At 38.3% G+C, this 21,171-nt stretch overlaps 2 protein-coding genes across 4 annotated transcripts; one reads left to right on the forward strand and one right to left on the reverse strand.

Annotated features, from left to right (window-relative positions):
- The first annotated feature begins 5,441 nt into the window (after window positions 1–5,441).
- On the forward strand, window positions 5,442–13,336 carry LOC137956071 (uncharacterized). Of its 3 annotated transcripts, none has more exons than XM_068803383.1 (7): window positions 5,442–5,615; window positions 10,575–10,739; window positions 10,853–11,085; window positions 11,189–11,447; window positions 11,690–11,869; window positions 12,437–12,592; window positions 12,855–13,336. In XM_068803383.1, exons 2-7 carry the CDS (start codon window positions 10,737–10,739, stop codon window positions 13,029–13,031), a joined length of 1,008 nt encoding a protein of 335 aa, XP_068659484.1. In that variant the 5' UTR covers window positions 5,442–5,615; window positions 10,575–10,736; the 3' UTR covers window positions 13,032–13,336. The 3 variants fall into 3 exon arrangements, with proteins under 3 accessions (XP_068659484.1, XP_068659486.1, XP_068659485.1); XM_068803385.1 differs by having other exon boundaries at window positions 12,850–12,995; XM_068803384.1 differs by lacking the exon at window positions 5,442–5,615 and adding an exon at window positions 5,707–5,793.
- Window positions 13,337–17,899: 4,563 nt separating this feature from the next.
- LOC137955190 (WAT1-related protein At5g07050-like) lies at window positions 17,900–20,061 on the reverse strand. The gene is made up of 7 exons (XM_068802058.1): window positions 19,859–20,061; window positions 19,679–19,741; window positions 19,462–19,578; window positions 19,079–19,328; window positions 18,723–18,881; window positions 18,476–18,627; window positions 17,900–18,185 (listed from the first exon to the last, which is right to left on the reverse strand). Exons 1-7 carry the CDS (start codon window positions 20,059–20,061, stop codon window positions 17,900–17,902), a joined length of 1,230 nt encoding a protein of 409 aa, XP_068658159.1.
- Window positions 20,062–21,171: the final 1,110 nt, after the last annotated feature.

Here is a 21,171-nt window from a genome sequence, read left to right on the forward strand (position 1 = left end):
GCTTGTAATGACCCATTTAATTCATCAATGGACATGATCTCCAAGTCTTTAGACTCTTCAATGGCTACCACCACATGATTGAATTTTATGTTGAGAGAGCGTATGATTTTCTCAAAAACTCGAGTATTTTCAATCTTTTCGCCTAGCCTTTTCATTTAATTCACCACTGCCAAGACTCTTGTGAGAAATCAGAGATAAACTCGCTCTCCTTCATCAGAAGTGATTCAAACTCAACCTTTAGAGTTTGAAGACGTACCTTTTTAACTCTATTAACTCCTATGACATATTTTTGAAGAGTATCCTATGCTTACTTGGATTTGGTGTCGTTGGCAACCTTTACGAACACGTCATCTTCCAAACCTTGATGAATGACAGTAAGTGCACATTGATCTATCTTCCTCTTTTTCTCTAAAGCTTCATTTTCATTTGTTGGCAAAGCGACTTCATTTTCTTGTTCTTCAAAACCTTTCTCAACTATCTCCCATAATCCTTGAGAGACAAGAATAACCTTCATCCGAATTAACAAACTCTCATAGTTGGTTTTGGATAATTGTGGATATTGGAAAGAAAAAAATGCTCCCTTTGAAATCATTTTATCAACCTCACTCTGATACCATTTTGTTGGAAACAATAGTAGGCAAACAACTATAAGAAATATAAGAAAAATTAAAAATAAAGGAGAGATAAAAGGAAAAGGAATTTCTTCAATACAATTGTTTGTTATCTTTACAAGAATACATGAGTATTTATACTACTCAAAAGATACTAATCAATAGATACATCTTATCACTCCAAAAGTCACTAATCAATAGATGTATCTTATCACATCAAAAGACATTAGTCAATGGATGCATCTTATCATATCAAAAGACATTAGTCAATAGATCTATCTTATCACATCAAGAGACATTAATCAATGGATGCATCTTTTTCGGGTTTTGTTGAACTGCCTGTAGTAAATTGATAATAACTTCTTCTAAAAAACATCAATTCATGAATGGTCTGATTCATTGGAACCTAGATAGGTATAGCTTTCTAATGACATATTATTTGCACCATTTAAATGAGAATAGACCCTTCAAATATTTCTTTTATTCTAGAGAAGTTTAATATCCAACAGTCTATTTCACTGTTTCTTCTGTTAATCATGGCAGAAGAAGAACGATCCATACAATGACTGTCAATTGATTAATTTCATAGTCACGACCGATTTGGCGAGGCTGCAAGTATGGAGAAAAACAAAATGGGGTTCTAAGCTCTGATTTTTAGGAAATGATTATTGCTAAAAACAACTCCAACAAGAATAGATAAAAAAAAACAAATCGTAGAAGATAACGATGCTCACCTGATGGAATTTGAGGTATGGACATGAATTACCAGAGAGGATGAGATTTGATAGTGAAAGGGAATAAAGTTGTGCAAGAGAAAAAAGGAGGAAGAGGAATTCCGCCTGAGACGCCATGACAAAAAGCATTTTTATTTTTCTTATACGAGTTTGACTAACTCCCCTCCCCCCCCCCCCCCCCTCCCTGATTTAGAGGTTTCACAGAATAACTCAGCTGAGTCATCTGGGATTCAATCTCCTATAAGAGGTTTAGCATATATAAGACCCCAACAAGGGATTGGTTAGGATTGCACCTGGTTCGATTATAACCGGGGTGGACCGAATTTATAACACTCGTTCAGGACTATGTTATTATCTTTATTTTATTATTAAAAAAATATTTAGGTCATGAATAAATCGGAATCAAAAGTGTTAACTACTTCCCTTCTGTTTTAGAAGCAGTAGTCCAACTTCTATCAAGGAGTAAGTTCCGTTTCAGAAGTTATGGTCTACTTCTATCATGAGTTATAACTCCCTCCCATCGACAAATACAAGAAGCCGATAAGCATGATGGAAGCTTGACTTATAAATAAAATGTTGGTCCCCAATCTCGGTCACTATTCCTCTTCAGTAATACACCATCATATGAGAGTGATCAGATAACGGAAGTATCAAACACAAGTAGAGAACATGACGCAGGTTATTTATACACGGAATCTGATTGCATGGAGGGAGGTATGATTCTGGGCTTCTGTTTATGTTTTATACTATGAATTTCATGAAGTTATAAATCCATGTTTAATCTTACAAAAAGTTGTCAAGACAGGCTGGTTAGATACAGTATGGGAAAATACCAATGACACTTTTCAGATCATTTCTGATCAATACAACTCTAACGGCTTTCCTGGACATCTTTGTTGCTTTGCTTCAAGGAGAGGAACTTGTAAACCTCAACTGCTGGTTTTTGGGGTTTATGGCCTAGTTAATTTTATATTTCTCAACCTGTTATTCATTAAAGTAAATTTTGATATTTAAAGATTACTTGCCATTATTTTTAATCCTAAATATATAACCAAACCATATAAAATAAGGTGCATCCAATTTTTATTTTAACATAAAAATAAATTATATAATGATAGATGCTATATTCTGACATGAGGACTAAGTTAATTATAATAGAATAACCTTTATAATTGTGTTATAGGTGGTTATTTATCGGTTTTCAAATGAAATGTGCATTTATTGAATTTGGCATTAATCACTGTCGATATTGCATATTTTTCTCTCCTGAATTATATTTCATTGTTTTGAAGGTTTATTTCTTCCTGAAATGCTTTTTATAGATTTAATTATGGAATTTTAGGAGAATTATGGTGGAGAAGGAGATATTTACCAAAATGCCCTTAGTGAAATGGAGATGATTTTTAGGTCAAATCGTTTTAAAATAAATAAGATGGTATTTAAAGCAAAGGGGGACGTCGAAAGAAGAGGTCGAAAGGGGACCCGAAAGGGGAAAACCCGAGAGGCGAGCGTGAACAGAAAACAGAGTATCGACCGAAAACAGGGGAGGACCCGAGAGGAGTTCCCCACCGTCGTTCGTCGGGCCAATACCTTCCGCCGCGCCACCGTCGTCCACCGCCGTCCAGCAACCGAGAACAAACCCGAGGAGAGCTCGAGAGAGTCTCCGTCGAGGTGAGTTCGACAGTCATCGCTCGCCAGGCCGAGAAGAGATCTGAGAGGGCTTCTCCGGTGCCACTTCCGCTTTCCGACTATCCTCCGCCGTCGGTTACGTATTTCCGACCAATCCCGGAGCTATTCCGACTCCAACCGAGACTCGAGAGAGCCGGTTAGAGAACGTCAGCTCTGTTTCACTCTTCGCCGGACGTTCCCTCCATCCGTCGGCTTCTAACCTTCGTCGCCGGCGTCGTCTCCACTTCCGGTCACTCACTCTTGTTACCCGAAGCCATTAATTTCGGGAAATTGCAGCACCCGTGAGAACGAGTTGCTGCCCGAGCGAGAGGAAGAATAAGGGGAGTAATTCGTCATTTTTGAATTTTATTTTTTATATAGTTTGAACTTAGGTTTTGAATGTTTATTAAATGGGATTTGATAATTAATGTTTATTGAATATTTGTTTTCCAGATATTTTATTAAATTGGCTAGTTAGGGTAGGATTATAATTTAGGTTGGATTTTGGTATTTTAATTCGATTTCTATCTTTCACTCTATGCGCCCGAGAGGGGCTAGACGCAAGGATTGAGAAATCGGATTCGTGATTATGTGGCGCTCGAGACAGGCACGAATCACGGTAAAATCCATAGTTGATAATTTTAGCATCATCACAATAGGAAATTGATTCTCTGCATTCTATTGTAATCCGATCTTTGTCATTAACTCTAGGCGCCCGAGAGGGGCTAGACACAAGGATTGAGAAATCGGATTCGTGATTATGTGGCGCTCGAGAGAGGCACAAATCACGGTAAAATTCAGAGTTGACGTTTCTTGTTGTGCAAGTAGTTAATTAGATTATTGTTTGATAATTTAGGATAGCATCATCACAATAGGAAATTGATTCTCTGCATTCTATTGTAATCCGATCTTTGTCATTAACTCTAGGCGCCCGAGAGGGGTTAGACGCAAGGATTGAGAAATCGGATTCGTGATTATGTGAGGCTCGAGAGAGGCACAAATCACGGTAAAATCCAGAGTTGACGTTTCTTGTTGTGCAAGTAGTTAATTAAATTATTGTTTGATAATTTAGGATATAATTAGTGTTTAGTTCAGATTAATTCATCATATTTGGTTAGGCTAGTTGACTGAAGAATACACAAAATTCAATCCTCCCTGTGGATATGACCCTCGCTTACTGCTAAATTACATGAACGATTCATACGCTTGCAAGGTATTAAAGCTGATGTAACTAAATTCTACATCAAGTTTTTTTATAACTTAATTTTTTTTCTTGTTCTTATTTATAAATTTTCAATGTAAGTATACGTAAACCCCTCTTTAACACGTAAGGAGACTTGATCCCAAGACCTCCTCCACATGGATACCCCGCCTGAGACCACTAAGCGACAACCTAACTACTCAATTATCCTATGTATTCATGTTGATCTAATTATATATATATTTTTAAAAATAATAGTATTCTTATAAATATAATAGAAATTAATAACATTCTTATAAACAAATAAAATTAAGAATAAAAGTCACCTACAACAACATTTGAGTCCAACCTCCATTCCTCTTTATAGAGGGGCATAATTATCATTTGGTATAAATATTTAAAAATTTATAATTCACCCCTCTCCCACCAAAATCACTTAAATCTAACTTTTAACGTTAACGTTAGGTATTGGAATTAGAAAGGAGATCCCCTTGAAAATGTGGGAACCTCCTTAAATGGGTTGTTTAGAGAGTTTCTGTTGGAAAATTCATCCCCCCTTAGGCCCTATTAGTGTTTTCTTTAGGAAAAGTTAAAAACATATTTCTAGTAAAAATACATGTCTATAGACCATTAGAGCCTAATATTTTTTGGAAATAATTTTCTGGTTAAAAACTTTTACTAAGTAAAATTTTTCAACGAAGATGGATTAGAAAACCATACTAATCTTTTGTGTGTATTTATGGGCTGTGATGGATCCCTTGCATTTTAATTTCATGGAGTCGGGATATGGTGGCACTTTTCCTCTTTAGGTTTTGGTAAACTTTGAGGCAAGGGACCATCTCTGGGAGCATTTGGCAACCAGGTCCGGTTAAACTTAAGAGTAGGCAATAGGCATCCCAATTTACTTTTTACTTTCCTTCACCGAACCCAATTGAACAATTCTCACGTCGCCTTTCCCCGATCGTTCACGCCGTGCGCCCGGATAGGATATTCAACGGCAGGGAAACGTGATTGGCGGCGTCACTGGGGGCGACTATTCGGTCGATTGAAATGACGGCTGCACTTTACCAAATTAAATGGGCCCACTTTAGCCTTTTTTCACTGTCGACGGAGATACTCAAGAACGTGAACGCGCTGGCGACCATTTATTCGTCACACGATTCACCTGCCGGTGGACACGTGACGATTGTCTTTCTTTCTCTCCTTCACTCTCGCCTCTCGCTTCCTTCGTAACAGACGCCTCTCCGTTTCACTCTTTCTGGTGCAAAAAGTGATTTTTTTTTCCTCTGCTGTTACTTTCTCTCGCTGTCTTCATCTACTTCGTCTTTTTTGCAGTGGGTGCTGTTGTACCTGGATTTCGGATTCTGATCTTCTTATTGTGTCGGTTGGAAGTGTTATCAGGTACTACTGTAACACTGTAACGTTCCTCCGTTCTTAATTTTGATTGAATTTCGTTTTCTGTGACTTTTAAGTGAATAAATATGTGCCCTTGGCTTGGACAATGCCTTGTGTTTTTTAACTGTGGACGGGTGCATCGGGGAGATAAGGAATTCTGCTGTTCTGTATGGTTGTTGGGAAGGTAGAGCCTGTTTGCTGCTTTGCTTTCGGTTGTTTAAGTTTGGATTTTGATACAGAGGTGTGCATTTGTTACATTTTGATCATGTTGGCATGGTGTTCTTTTAGTGAATTTTGTGGTTGAGATGGGAGAGTTTTGCTCATTTGGGGGAGATATTGTGTAGTTTTGACAAAACTATGGGACAGAGCGGCAGATGATTGGCATTTTGATAGCCTTTTTGGTACTTTATGATGCTGTTTAACGGTTATAAGCATTAAATTAGTCTCAATTTTTTATAATCATGTTATAGTGGTGTCGTGTTGAATACTGTTGTTTAGATGGAAAGATTTTATTAATTTTTGGGAGGAGATTTCTTAGTTCTCTTAAAAGTGTTGCACGATGTGCTTGAGGATTCAAAATTTGAGAACTGCTGTACATAAAATGTGATGGTATTTTAAAATTTGAGATTAGCTAAATAAATAATCATGTCAGTAAAAAAAGAAAAAGAAAAAGAAAACACCTTTTATGAACTAGTCAATCCTTGCAACCTCTGGAAACTACGGCTTCCCTTCCTTTTTCTGCTTTTATGCTCTCGTCATCTCTAGGGTCATTAATTATCACTATATCATCTACTTTAGCACACACTAAGTTGAAAAAAATTCCCTGCTTAATGAGTCGAAAGTTTACTTACCAATGACTCCATTTGAATTGATTTTGTTCAATAATTTCTTTGCATAAAGTTTGAGTTGTTGAAGTTGTTGTTTAACACGAACTTAAGGCACTTGATTATAGGTTTGCACATCTATGGTCTGATTGCCTGTAATGTAGATATCTGCTCATGACAAGCCACCATCAGATTGTTGATGTGTTAGTCGTGTTGGAAAATTGACTATGTATATGAGATCACTCGCCTAATAACTAAGGTCTCTGGGAGAAAGCTCCTAGAGTGCTCTCTAGAGTAGATATTATGAGTCTCTCGTACTAGTTCTTCTCATCTCTTCCAACCCTAGGGAAGATGTCTGATCCTGTCAATTAGTTTTACCCAGTCCCTGGTATATACGTTGGTGTAAGATTTCTTGATTACACAATTGGAGGAAGAGCCTAAAAAACCTGGCTGCATGAATCTGTATGGTTGGAGATGATTTTTTTTTTTTTTTTCAAAAATAGCGAAGGCTTTTTATTGAAAGCAAAGGAAAAAAAATGCATAGTAGAACAGGGAAGATATCCACAAATTACAAGGGGAAGTAGTTCCCCATGGCTAGCTGCCCGCAGAGATTCCTTCCTTAGCTAGAAAATTATAAAGGCCATGTGCTGATCTTGGTGTGTCTCCACTCAATCTGCCAAAGTGGAGGAGTGGAGTGGAGATCTGTAATTTCCTCAAATGTGTAACTTAACCTCCATGGAGGCTTAGTTTTCCCTGCAGCCCCATGAATAACATATGTGGAGTCCCTCTCTATGATGATATTTAGAAAGTGAGAAGATGAATACTCTCTCTCTCTTCTCTCATACACACACACCCCTGTTGTATGAGGGTGGGTGACCCTGTCCAGGCCACCAAACATATATGGGTGTTTGACGAATTGTTCTTGAGCTGGTCCTCCTGGTACATCTTTTTGTGGGTGATCCCTCGGGAGATTCTAATTCCCCCAACAGTCCAATGACTATTGACCTTCCTTTTCACTTACGAAAAGGTACAGGATGTGGAGTAGCCACTCTGGATGCCACTTCAGAAATTAAAGCGGCAGCCGCCCTTACTGACATTGTAACCTTAGCAGTTCAGAAGTGTCTCTAGAAGGTTGAATATTGTTGTATGGAGATGTATTAACTTAATTTCTTGTTGGATGATTGGGATTTTAAAAAAGAGGGTGTAGGTAAGCATAGGGTGTTTGCCATCCTTAATGCCCAAAAGCAAGCGCTTCTTCACCTTGCTCACGATTGGTGCACGAAGTTTTTGTCCTATGACACACACACACACACACACACCTACGACAAATGAGATATCTTGCTTTGTAATTTTAGCATAGATCAGTTTAACTACTAATCGTCGGTATTGAGTTTTATCCTTGAGTGTAGGACCCTGGGTGTCATGCAGATTATGATTAACTTCCATGGGGGTGTCTATGGGTTTAGCACCTAATAAACTATACTCTTGTAACATATCCAATATATATTTTCTCTGAGAAAAAACAATACCTCACTTGGTGTGAGCAACTTCAATGGCAAGGAAGTACTTGAGAGAGCCAAAATCCTTTGTCTGGAAACGTGTGGCTAGATATTGTTTAACTTGTGTAATACCATCAAGATCTTCACCAGATAACACAATGTCATCTATATAGACAACCAAAACTACCATACCAATCTTCCTTTTAGGTAGGAATATGGAATGATAACAATGGTTCCTATAGAACCCAAACTGTAATACCACAACACTAAACTTTTCAAACCAGGGCCGTGGACTCTGTTTAAGTCCATAAATAGCCTTCTGCAGCTTATACACCTTTCCTGTTTCCTCCTGAGCAACATATCCTAGAGGTTGCTCCATATACTTCTTCATGTAGATCACCATATAGAAAGACATTCTTCACATCAAGTTGAAAGAGAGGCCAACCCTTTTCAATTGTGGAAGGAGATCTCGCATGACTATAGTTGGGAATTATATTGTGAGAAGTGCTAATTGTATTGCTGATTCTCTAGCTAGGTTAGGGGTTACTTTACAACACATCGTTGTGGGTGATTCCTTCCCATTGGAATCCAGTTATTTTATGTATGTTAGGGCTGTTTTTCTGCCTATTGTTTTTTATCTTTTTATTCTCTGTCTCTCCATCTCTCTCATTCTCACTCTCTTAACGTGGTTTGAATAATGGTGCTGATGCTTCCACGGAAAGCAGAAGATCTGGATGTTGATGTGCTAAAGAGTTCTTTGAGAAAAGGAGCAGCTACAGAGCTGTCTGAACTCTGATTAATTAATTAATTAATTAATTTTTAAAAATTAATGTAGTTTATAAATGAGATGCTTTTCTTATGTGACAACATATGATGAAATGGCTTTAGGGATTCTTTAGGGAACATAGGGCTATTTTTCTATACCTGGGAAAAAAATGCTCTGAAAATTGTGAAGCTTGTGCCAATCCAAGTATCCACCTATTCTCTGTCACAACAAAATAATGAAGTCTTAACTGAGTTGTTTTCATTTCAGACTTGCATTAGCTAGCGAAATGACATATTGTTTATATATTGGATTATTAAATCTTGGAAAAATGTCTCTTGCCTTCTCTATGTTCTACTGAGAGACTACTATGAAATGTTTTAGATGCAGGGTCCTATACGTAATGTTGCTGTGTCAGGAGAACTAATCTTATGATGCTTATTTATGGAACACAAAGTCCCATACGTGTTACTTCTTCAACATTTCTTCTTATTTTGCTCACTATTAGATTCTCTGTTTATCTTAATCAATTTCAGACAAAGCACCTAATCACACGAATATTAGGAAAAAATTTAGAAGGAAACTGAAACCATTATAAAAGAGAGGTCGTTTAGGTAATTTTCAGGGGGTTTGCCAATGGGCCACTCAACTGCATTGCAGGCTTTAATAATGAAGAAAATTGTGATGTAAGCTTATCAGTAATTGAATCCATGAGCATTGGCTTCTGGAATGTGTGGAATGAGTGCAATAGAAGAGTTTTTGAAGGTAAGCAAATTTCTCTAGGAGGAAATTGAAAAACAATGCTTAGCATACTATTTTGGGCAAGCAAAGTAGAAGATATATCCTATCTCCCTAGTTTAGTAATCATATGGAATTGGCCAATCAATCGTCAACTCGGCCTTGCATTGCATTGTCCAGCTGACTGCCTGTGCCCTCCTTCAGAGTGTTGGTTAAAACTTAATTTTGATGGAAGCTTTAGGGGGAATCTTAGGCGCGTGGGTGGTGGGGATGAGGTTAGGGAACTTGGAGGGCATGGTTCTTCTTGTTTACTCTGTGCCTTTTGGGCAGTGTGAGTCCACAATGGCAGTGTTTAGGGCCTCAGATTATACTTCGACTGTTTAGTAGTCAAAGGTGATTTTCAAATGGTTATTTATTGGGTCTTGGGCAAGAAGGCCCATCCTGAATGTTTCTTGGAGTATATAGATGAGATCCAAGACATCAGTAGAGCCAGATCAATCTGTATGGCTGCATATTCTTCGGAGCGGCAATGGAATGGCAGCGATCTTAGCAAGGGAGGGAGTCAGCCGCCATCAACTCGTTTTCGGCATTTCCCTCCCTTTATGATTTTATGATTTTATGTTTCTTTGGGTTCTTTTCTCCTCATTGGCTGCCTTGTTGTTTCAGTTTTTTAATATCCTTGTTTCTCCTTGTGCTTGTATATCGTGCCTCTCTTGTACCCTTTGCCCTTCTTGGGCCTTTTTAATAGAATTCTTTTCTTGTTGTCCTCAAAAAAATAAAATAAAAAATACTAGCCAAATCCATGGAATGTTGGTTATGCCCAATGTTTTAGATCTTATCCAGTAGTGAGATCTCCAAGTTCCATTTCCTTTCACACAAAAAAGTTTGAATTTCTTTTGCTGCTTTATGCCCAATGCTTTTAATTGGAAATGTACTCTGAAACTGCACATGAATGCTGTAAGTATGTTTGTCAGGAAAATTTTGTCAACCATCATTGTTTTGTTCCATGATTTTGTATTTTGATTATTTCTATTGGTTATTTAGTTTAGGCTAGAGTCTTGACATCTGATCTTTTTAGGGTAAAAGAAGATTTCTGTTTGGAAGATTGCTTAACACATGCTTCTGTCGCATTTATTCTCAGAAACAATTGTGCGAATGAACTTCAAAGTTGGAGATCTCTTCTTTCAAGACTGTACTGATGATAGCAATAAAGAGATCATCGTGGGAGCTAAGCTGGTTTGGAATGAGATTGAGGATTTGGATTACATTATTATCTAATTTCTAACTTTTCATTGCTGGAGAAATGGTATTGTGCATGGATTCCTCAACTGTTTCTTCTTTTATTTTTCAAAAATATATTATATTTTAATGAGTAAGAACCATAACAAACTTCTGATTACATTTGCTTCATGTCTGCAGACTGTAATTTCATCAAAGAGATCACCTTTTCTACTACGTGGGATACTTCTTACCTTTGTTACCACAATTGGTGTTTATATTTGCTATGTCTGTTTAAAACAAGTAACTGGACAGATGAACCCAAAGAAGATCAATTCTACTTTCAGGAAGTCAAAAACCCACTGTAACATGTCTTCCATCTCAACAACAGATGCCCTTGATGTTCATTTTCCTCAACCAAAAACTTATAGAAGGTTTCTCTCTCTCTCTCTCTCTCTCTCTGTGCAGTCAACTTTGTAGTACACAAATTTTTGTTCCTTATTTTGAAGTTCTAATTCTTCCATTTGACTCTGACAGGGATGAATGTGCATGTACTCCTGTTCGGTTCTTTGCTATTTTGTCGATGCAAAGATCTGGAAGTGGGTGGTTTGAAACTTTGCTGAATAGCCACCCCAATATTAGCTCAAATGGAGAAATATTTTCCGTAAAAGAAAGGAGAGCTAATATTTCAACTATTTTGAAGACATTAGATATGGTTTATAGTTTGGATTGGTTCAGCAGTGCTGCAAAAAATGAATGTGTGGCTGCTGTTGGATTTAAGTGGATGCTGAATCAAGTGAGTGCATCATCGGAATTTTATCTTTGTATTTTTATTCATATTAGATAATTATGTAGATTATACTAGTATTCCGTTTGTGCATAATCTTCTGCATTAGGTGAATGCTGAACCTTTGGAGTTAATTTTGGGTTCCATCTCTATATTCCTCTTAATTATGCAAAATTGTGATCCTGTTATCTTTCATTGACTTTTATCAGTTTCGTGATTAATTTATGATTTCTTGTTGCTTATTTACACAGGCTGTGATGGACTATCACAGTGAAATTGTTGATTATTTTAATTGGAAGAGGGTTTCAGTTATTTTTCTGTTTCGAAGAAACCTTTTGAGGAGACTCATCTCTTTGTTGGCCAATGCATATGATAGACATGCCAAGCTTCTCAATGGAACTCACAAGTCTCATGTGCATTCAAAAGAAGAGGTCTCTCTCTCTCTCTCTCTCTCTCTCTCTCTCTCTCTGTGAGTGTGTCTGTGCTTGTATACATGCTGAAATTTCAGTCCATTGGTAGCAGGTTGTATTTATCATCTTTAATGAGCTAATTGCTAAACCTTTCAGTGGGTTAAGTACTTGAATTCACTTTTTTTTCACTCAGTTTGCTTCCTTTGAGAAGTGTCAGAGTAACTTTTATTATAAAAAATGTTCACAATCATGTTTTTTAAGTGCATGCACTAGCTTAGTAGTTTAGAGACAAGGTCCAAGATAAAAATGACTCTTAGTAGGCATGTAATAATAGCTGTGACATGGTTTTTTGATGTGGAGCAAATTTATACATTTAATTGACTGGTCAAAAGTAAGAATCAATCAGGACAATAAAAGTGATGGATCGCTCCTAGATGTGAGATATTACACTTTATTTTGTGCCTAGGAATACTTTAACAAGTCTTTAAAAAAAATTCTTGTCTTTTGTATCTTTTCACTAGCGCATGTTAGATTCTTCAAATCTAGAGAAGCTTTTTCTGATTTATTATCCTGACTAACTCTTTGCAGGCCGAGGTGCTGGCACAATTCAAGCCTGTAATTAATGTTGCCACCTTGGTACCAAATCTCAGTCGTGCTGAGCGAATGATGGCCGATTCTTTGCTCTACTTCAACTCTACTCGTAACATAATCACGTATTATGAAGATATTCTCAGTAACCAACAGGTAGTGCTTCTTCTCTGTTACTGAAAGAAGTAACTAGAGCGTGATAAAATTGGTTCAGTGTATGAGAACATTCTCTTTTGACGTCTAGACAACTCTTAGCAGCATGGTGCTTTTAAATACTTCTAAATTTCTGCACAAACTGGAAATTATATTATAATTTTGCTTTATTAGCTTGCTAAATAGAAAGCAATGCAAGATACAACCAAGCCATCATTTTTCCTTGCATCTATACTCATTTTGCTATTCTTGTATCCAAGTGCAGACGTTATCCAATGTTCAAGAATTTCTGGGTGTTCCTGTGAGAAAGTTAAAGAGCAGGCAAGTGAAAATTCACACAAGACCCCCACTTGAACAAGTTGATAACTGGCAGGATGTGTACAAGATCCTTAACGGAACGCCCTACGAGCATTTTCTTCAGCATACAGATTACATAAACTAATCTTATTGGTGTTTGCCTCTCTAGCTTCTAATCCCAATTTGTAAAATAATCCATTCTTTTCATTTTCTTTTTGGTTGGCCTGAGTTAATATCTGGAAATTTTGAGGTGTTACAGGGGCTTGGCATGCCCATAAAAGAGTAAAGAATGTATGTCAGAAGAAGACATCCATCAAGTAGATATTTTGAGGTTTTTGTCCCAGCAGATAAAACTATCCTGTTAATTTGGACTGAACACTGTTCAAATCTCTCCTTGTGAGGTCTTTACTGTACCTATTATAAAGCCTGTTTTGGATCTTTTTCTTGGCAGCATTGGTCTCTAAAGCAAGTATCAAACGCCTTGTTACTAAATGATAAAATTGACTATGTATTCGAGCAGTTCATCCAATTATCCAATTATCCATTTGAATTAATGTAAGTTTGAGCCTTTTCTAGGGATTATGCAATATTTTCTAATGATTCTTCAAATCATTTCTGGCAAGTCGTCTCAAAGAAAAGCCAAAACGAAATAAGAGTGATGATAACATTATTCATAGGGAGCAGAATCAGAGCAATGATGTGAAGACGCATCGTCTTCCACGAGACACGCTGCGAGTGGTTTCGGCACTGCCAGATGCCTGCCGGCCTCCGTCGTTTATATGGGGAGAAATTTCTTTCCCTGCTGCCCTCTTCCAGCTTGCCACTGCTTGTTCTACCAGTCCCATCCATGACTGGACATCACCTCATCTTTTCTTTCATATCCAATCACAGATACACCAAACTTTTATCGTTTTCTGATATGCCATGTCGGCTTCTCTGTAGCAGAAGTTTCTATAACAGAATGGAAAGCTGTTCACTTGTCATGTTCAGTCCCGACTCAGAAACACGGAGAGGGAAGTTCACTGTTTGACTGAACGTACTACTGTTGAGAACGATGAATCCACTTTCTTTAGTTTAACTTGTTCTGATCGCAGCTTCCATCTGGTGCACTATTCGTCCCAGAACTCTAGTGGACTAGTAACAACTGACGCTTATCTTCGCGTTTAGACATTAAGAAAAGAAAGAACAAAGAAAGAAAGAAAAGGAACAAAGAAAGAGAACAAAAAGTAAAATAGAAAGATCTTCATCTTGATACGAATTCTACAAAAGTAATGCATAATCCCCATATTGCTCTAGATGATGTCAGAAGGATGTGAACTTGTCCCAAATTGTTTCTGCTCCAAATGATTGCGTCACTCACTCCAAACAGCACTTGAAAACTGAACCAACTCTCCCCGGAATGTTTCAAGTGCCAGGTTCCTGGTTGGCTGTAAAGGGATAAAGTGATGCTATATTTTCCCCAAAGATGCTAAGCGTGATGGATGTGCAATACCCTTAATAATAATAATATTGAAATCATGCTTGTGCGCAAGCACACACTAACTATGCAGTGGATTCGCCTTTTCAGTTTGATGACATATACCCACTTGAACTCAGGAACAACCATTCACAATATCCACAGAACTTAATGGTCTCTCCCTTCCCTCATGGGTATGTTTAGAAAGCAACTATTTAGAAGGAAATCATTCTCGATCAAAATCAAGGGATTTTCCCATGGTTTTCCTTCCGTAAATCCTGCACCCATTAAGATGGAAAGAAAGCAAAATCTAAGGAGATAGAAATAGCTCAGTGGAATTATGGGCACTGTAATAAAAATAAAACTGAAAAGTGTGGTTTGATGGGTTTCTTTGTGCAAAAACGAACCACACCGACTGATATTTTTTGCTTGAAACTTGACTCTTGGTGAAGACAAGTAGCAATATTCCTGTGAAAGCAGTTCGGAAACAAACAAATTGGCAACCTAAATGCTAATCATTGTCAACCTACCCACTGATTGACTCCAAGTATTCACGTATTATATTTGTTTTGATTTCATTTTTTTTTTTTATCTTTTTAAATTTTCTCCTGTTGCTTTGCTGTATTTCTTCACCTTTTTTACCAACACTAGGAAGGTAAATCTTGGATTAAAAGAATGTCTAAGGTGAAGTAAAGAAAGCAGGAAACAATTGATGAAATTATTGAAGATAGAGAACAAAATACTGATTAGTGGGGGGATCTTCATCCTGATTTTCTCTGTTGAGTGTCTCCTACTAATAGGATAAATGTCAAAAGAGAAAGTTTCAGAAATAAAAAAAGCAAAGAGAAGATAGAAGAAAGATCTTAGATATGTGGAGAATCGATGTTGCATAATCATACCCATGTTTAAAAAGCAAAGAGGAGATAGAAGAAAGATCTTAGATATGTGAAGAATCGATGTTGCATAATCATACCCATGTTTTCTTCCCTTAGTGATGTCCATGCAGATTAGCCTTTGCTTTCTAGGTGACTTGTATGCTCATGTCACGATCCAATAACTGTTAATGACTTTCAAATGTTTAATGATATCTTCCATTAGTAAATTGTGAACTTCACCATCTCAGGGTTTTCTTTCTCTGCTTGAATGGGTTCTGTGTAGTATTAGTACCACACAATATACTTGGCCTCCATGAAAGGAAGAAATGATGCTCACTTCAACATCTCAGGTCCCCCTTGCAGCATTAAGGACAAAGAAATGAAATCCTGGAAGGGGAGAATGGTGGAAGACCACTTTGTTTTTGTGACATGAATATCCATTTTGAGCTTAAGGATTAGCAATTCCCAAATATGTCACCTCTGCTTTAAGTGAAAGACAACCAATAATTTTCTGGTGATGAATTTGAAGGCATGAAGAGGCACCATTGATGATGAGATCGATCTGTGTTCCTGACAACGGATGATGTGTAGCCTTCAAATCATAAGAGGAGGCTTCAACTTCAGTTCCCAAGATGGCTAGACAAGAGGAAATGACTGAGAAAACTGCTGTTCTTCTGGAGAACATAATAGCTGATCTTTTATCTCACTTAAGAGGGCAGCCATGTCTGGTCCTCCCACTACCACCACATCGATGCAGTCCCCTATAGACACAAATGCATTGAGATGGCCACTGAGGCACTTCCCACTCTTGGATTCTCATGATTGACCAAAGATCAAATTCCCAGAATAAAAAACAAAACTAAAAGAGTTTCCCAAGACAAAGTGTAAATGTATAATCTCTCTTCTCAGAAAAGCAAAAAGTGAAAGCGAATTAGATACACAATTGAAGTTGAGGAATATAAGCATTTCAAAACTTTAGTAATTTAAAACAAGTATTGAAAAGCATCACAGAGACAACAACATCACATTAATTTGTTGATCTATCCAGATCTAAATGATCCTAGAGGTATCTAACCTCAGATGTGGAATCAACAGCCACATGAATCAATTCGATGTTTGGAATTTTAGGTACTTGAAGGTGAAGGAGACGGAATGCAACAACTCAAGTGAAGGGCGGTATCCCATCTCAGGAACTTGTACACCAACTTGGCCACTCAGATTGCTGCAAATGGCCACAGAATCTCAGTTTTTCCGCTTAAAAAACTGTCTGCTTCCCAGCAAAAATTCCTTCTATGACACACGTTGGATTCGAAACTTTCATTTTTAATTCTTTATCTTTTCTTTTTGCGTTTCCTGCTCTCATTATTTCATGGTTACCATAACCACTGACTGAGATTCTGGGTATGAAGGTTCAATCAACAATTGTAATCGGATTAAGCTGAAAATAGAGCTGATCTTATCTTCATCAAATAAATGAATAATCTGAAGGCATTTCAGGATCAGAACTTAAAAGGGTCCGTTCTGACAGAGAAGCTGCAGGAAGAACATGAGGACACTCATGTTCAGACTTGGTGGAGAACTTTGCAAGTGGAGCGGCTGCTCTATTTTCTGCACATGGCTTTTACTAAAACTTTGATGTCGGCTCTGTTGTGTGCTGTATCGGAAGCATTCCACTGGGATCAATCATCAAGTTGGACTCAACCATCTCAACTTGTTTGTTCTACTTCCCAATGGGAAAAACAGAAGAGAAAATTACAGCTTTAGATCATTTTCAGAACCATAAATACTGATGAGCTCAAATCAGGAGGAGAGTTGCTGTTTCTGTGACTGGAAAACAAAGGATACCATCTGTCCTTTTGTGATGATGCCTTGAGCTCTTCTTGTTCTGTGGAACCATTTTAGATTTCTGTCACCCAAGTGAAGAACCCAATCATCATCCCATCTTAAGGGGCTTCTAGGCCTAGTAAGAGTCAGTTAAGATTGTGAAATTAGGTTAAGTTGGGTTAAGATCCACCACCCAAAATGACTAGTCAAAGTTATTCTAAGTAATAAGCGCATAATCTTTCGAATTGTACATCTATATAAACTATTCTTAATTGAGATAAGTATTAAATTTCAAGAGACTGAAGGTGGCTTCGGGCAGCTGATGCCAGAGAATATGAATGAACTTATCAGGATTCAAGTGGTTCTTTATAATTATTTGTACAAGTAAAATTTTTACAATAAATTTAGAATTAATTTATATTAAATAGATCTCTCCATTCAATTAAAATTTTAATAAATAAAAAATTTAGGTATTATTTTGAGATGGCTGACGTAGTTGAATTGTCTACTACCAGCAGCACCATTCACTGTGGAGATGAATCCATATGAGCCATTTATCGGTGGGTATGAAAGAAAACGATACATCTTTCTTGTCATGTCTACAAGTGAAATTTCTAATATTTTTACTTTTATATATTATTCTTGAAAAAAGAGAAACAAAGTTCGCAAGCAACGACAGCATATTGAGATTCTCTCAAACTGTTCTTTTCCTTCAGATCTTTAGAACCATACATGAACAAAACAAAGTCTAGTTACAGAAGAAGAAAAAAAAACAGGGCAAGAAAAGTAGAAATGGAAACGACAAAAAATGCCCTCCCTAATCCCTTGAACTTCTCTCGTCTCTACTTGTAGCATAAATCATTTGTTGCCTTTGATGGGTACCTCTGCTCTCATTGATTGCTCAGGGGCGGGGACGTCAACAGTGACTGTAATGGCCTCCTCCAAGGCGCAGGTCTTGTTGGCTTTGGCTTTCTTCTGCTCGACGTTGCTGGATTCAATGTCATCAATCATCCCGGCGACTCCATTTTCTTCACCATCCTTCACGGGTTCTGGTATCTCAATGGCTTCTTTCTCTTTGTGCTCCTTGTATTTGCCCCAGAGGACTGAGTAAAGCCCTGCGACTATTAAGATCCCTCCAAGGATTCTGCACAGGGAAGAGGAAAATTGTCAGCTGTTCTGCTTTTATTCTGCTTTGATGGTGATGTATTTACCGAGAAGGAAATTAGAAGTGGTAGCTTGTTTTTTCTTCAACAGGGGAAAGAAAGAAAGCAGAATTTTGTTCATTTTTATATTGGTGAGAGATCTAATGAAGGAATAATCCATGGAACCGTATATGGTTCTCTACATTTTGAGCTGTTTTTGCTGTAACTTCCTTTTAATATTTTTTTTTTTTTGTTTAAATATGCTGTGATGAAAACAGTTTGAGGAAGTTACCCTCCCAAGTAGATCTTTTCTGCAAGAATGAGAGAACCCATGATAGCTACTATAATCATCATGAGAGGACTGAAGGCTGTGACGAAGACTGGCCCTCTTTTCTGCATCACTATCCCTTGCACATAGTATGCAATGCTAGACGATACAATTCCCTGCATATGTAAATGCAATCTCATTAGACATGAATACAAATATTCGTACAGAGAGAGGAGAGAAGCTGAGGGAGTACCGAGGAAGAGAGACTTACAGCATAGGCAGCGGCAAGAAGGTTCATGTCCCACCCAATGTTCCACACTGAAGGCTTGTGCTCCATGACCAAGGTAACAGCGATGGACTGCAGAGTGCCCATGAAACAAACCAGTGATGTGAGGGAGAGTTGAGCCGAGTATCTCCTCATTGTGATAGCCTGAAACACATTATAAAACCCCAGATACTTTATGACTGGGCGAATAAAAAAGCTGTAGAACTATCTAGTTTGGAAACCGGTTTCTTCTGCCAATTGGCTTCATTTCAACACAATGTAATGAACTAATCCTTATTCCTTTTATTCTTTCTTCTTTACAGAGAATCTGAAGTGGGTTTTTCTTTTAAATTTCTGCTTACCTGTAGGATGAAGAAAGATGCCCAGGCCAAGGTAGCGAAGATGAGAAGAATGGAGCCCTTGAACCATTCCTTGTCAGTTGTTCCGGTAGTATCGGTCGTGTAGGATTTTCGAGGGTGAATATGGCTGGACCAGATCATCTCCACAATGGGACCTTTGTACAGGGTCATCAGCATAGCCCCAGCCACTGTAACTAGAGTCCCCACCACCTTTGCTTGACATCTCACTTTCTTGATGTCTACCTTCTCCATCCTGGAACATCACAACCAGAACCCATCCTCATATTAGAAAAATAAATAATTCGTCTCTGTGCCAACATCACCCCAACATGGAAAAAAGATGATGACTACTGCTCAACGTGTATGGAGGAGAATTGGGTATTCACCTGCAGAGGACAGCCATAACAAATGTCATGGCAGGCAGCATGTTGCTCATAGCACAGGAGAAGGTCGGAGAAGTGAATTTCAGCCCCGCGTAGTAGAAATTCTGGTCGATCACCGGCCTGCAAATTATGTACATGTCATTCATATTGCTACCTAAAGCCCCAAAATGACGGGCAATATCATCGTAAAACATCAACTTATTTATCAAAATATACTAACCCAAGAAGACCCAGAACGAAAATCTGCATGAAAATCGGAAAAGTGATCTTGGGTCGAACCTTCCTGTACCCAGAGCAACTGGTGTATCAGTAAAAAAATCCCAGCTGCAGAAACGAAGAAGAAGAACAACAAAACCCAGGGGAGAGCAGAAGCTCCCCGGGTAAGTACTAAATTTATTACCTCTCAAGTATGAGAGCAAATGGGGCAATGACAGCAGTAGCAAAAGCATGGCGATAAACAACCAGCACGTAGTGGCTCATCCCTCTGTTGAGGGATACCTTGGTGATAATATTCATGCCGGCATAACCGAACTGAAGAGAGGTCATGGCTATGTACGGTTTGCACCGTTGAACGAAGTTGCCATAGCATCCTTGGCTCTCCATTATTCTTAGCTCAATTTTCTCCCTTCAACCACAAGAACCAGTTCACAGATCACTGGAATCCAGAGATCAGAGAGACAAGGAACAGAGAAATCAACTCAGGAAATCTGGGTAGCTAGAGGAGAGGAGAGGAGAGGAAGAACCCTTTGTGTTCTTGGTTTCTCCTAAGCCAAAGGCGAGACCCTGGCCAGCTATTTATACTACAGCATGCGAGTTCGGCAGTCCTATCCGTTATAATCTCCACGGCTTTTTTCATAATTTGGTTTCTGCACAATTAAAGATTAAAAAAGTGAAGAAGGAGAAGAAATGCTCTGACGTGTATTTGTGAGTATACCCGCATTAAGAATTTCTTCCCACTCATGGGTTCGGCGGCCCCACGACCTGGCCCTCGGAATCCATTTGAATATTCTCCTCGCTGTTAGATCCTATCACGACAGAGGGCCCGCACCTACGATGGTTTCCACGTGGCACGATGGGTGGGTGGATCAGTGATATGCTAGTGGCGGGACCCATGAACAGCAACCAAGTGGGTAAGCGATATGAAAGGGCGTCGAAACATGGGAGAGATTGGTGCATGCTGATGATGCCATTTATACGACTGGCCCTCTTCTTCCCAATTCTTTCTGCAATTTTCTCGTCATTATCGATAAAGCAAAGCTTTTACAATCCAATTGCAATGTCAAATGCCTCCATTCTTCCCTTCTGTATTCATTTAAATCGCCTCGCAAATATTCTCATCAGCAGAACTGGACCATGTTCTACACATGAGCATATTTAGCTCTTTCTGAGAGAAGTGCAATGAAATTATATGAATCCAGAGTACCGTGGAGTTCTAAGTTCAGACGTAATCTTCCTGCGTCGTGATTTACGAACCAACTTTGAAAGACCGAATCAGAATTCTGCTTGTTTTTTTTAATGGACGGAGTGATCTCATGCGTTCCACAAGATTAACTACCAGATGAGCTAAACTGGGTGGAAGTTAAATTCCCCAAGAACAAATTGGTAAAGCGGATTCTGATGGTGGATTTTTAAGACCTTGGCGGTATCGCGCACTCGTAAGCCGTCCCCATGTCATATCAAGCTTTCGCCAATGGCTTCTCTACCCAGATTCAG

This window comes from Aristolochia californica, unplaced genomic scaffold, assembly GCF_029961685.1.
Source record: "Aristolochia californica isolate CCGP_79_NKW_82.1479 unplaced genomic scaffold, dmAriCali1.0.hap1 SCAF_2, whole genome shotgun sequence".
NCBI classification, from domain to species: Eukaryota; Viridiplantae; Streptophyta; class Magnoliopsida; order Piperales; family Aristolochiaceae; genus Aristolochia; species Aristolochia californica.

Coding starts and splice junctions, on each gene's coding strand:
- LOC137956071 (XM_068803383.1), top strand. Junction 11,086..11,188: donor CAACCAAAAACTTATAGAAG/GTTTCTCTCTCT, acceptor TGACTCTGACAG/GGATGAATGTGCATGTACTC. Junction 11,870..12,436: donor ATGTGCATTCAAAAGAAGAG/GTCTCTCTCTCT, acceptor AACTCTTTGCAG/GCCGAGGTGCTGGCACAATT.
- LOC137955190 (XM_068802058.1), bottom strand. CDS start 20,061: ATGGAGAGCCAAGGATGCTATGGCAACTTCGTTCAACGGTGCAAACCG. Junction 19,742..19,858: donor TTTGCTCTCATACTTGAGAG/GTAATAAATTTA, acceptor CTCTGGGTACAG/GAAGGTTCGACCCAAGATCA. Junction 19,329..19,461: donor GTTATGGCTGTCCTCTGCAG/GTGAATACCCAA, acceptor GTGATGTTCCAG/GATGGAGAAGGTAGACATCA.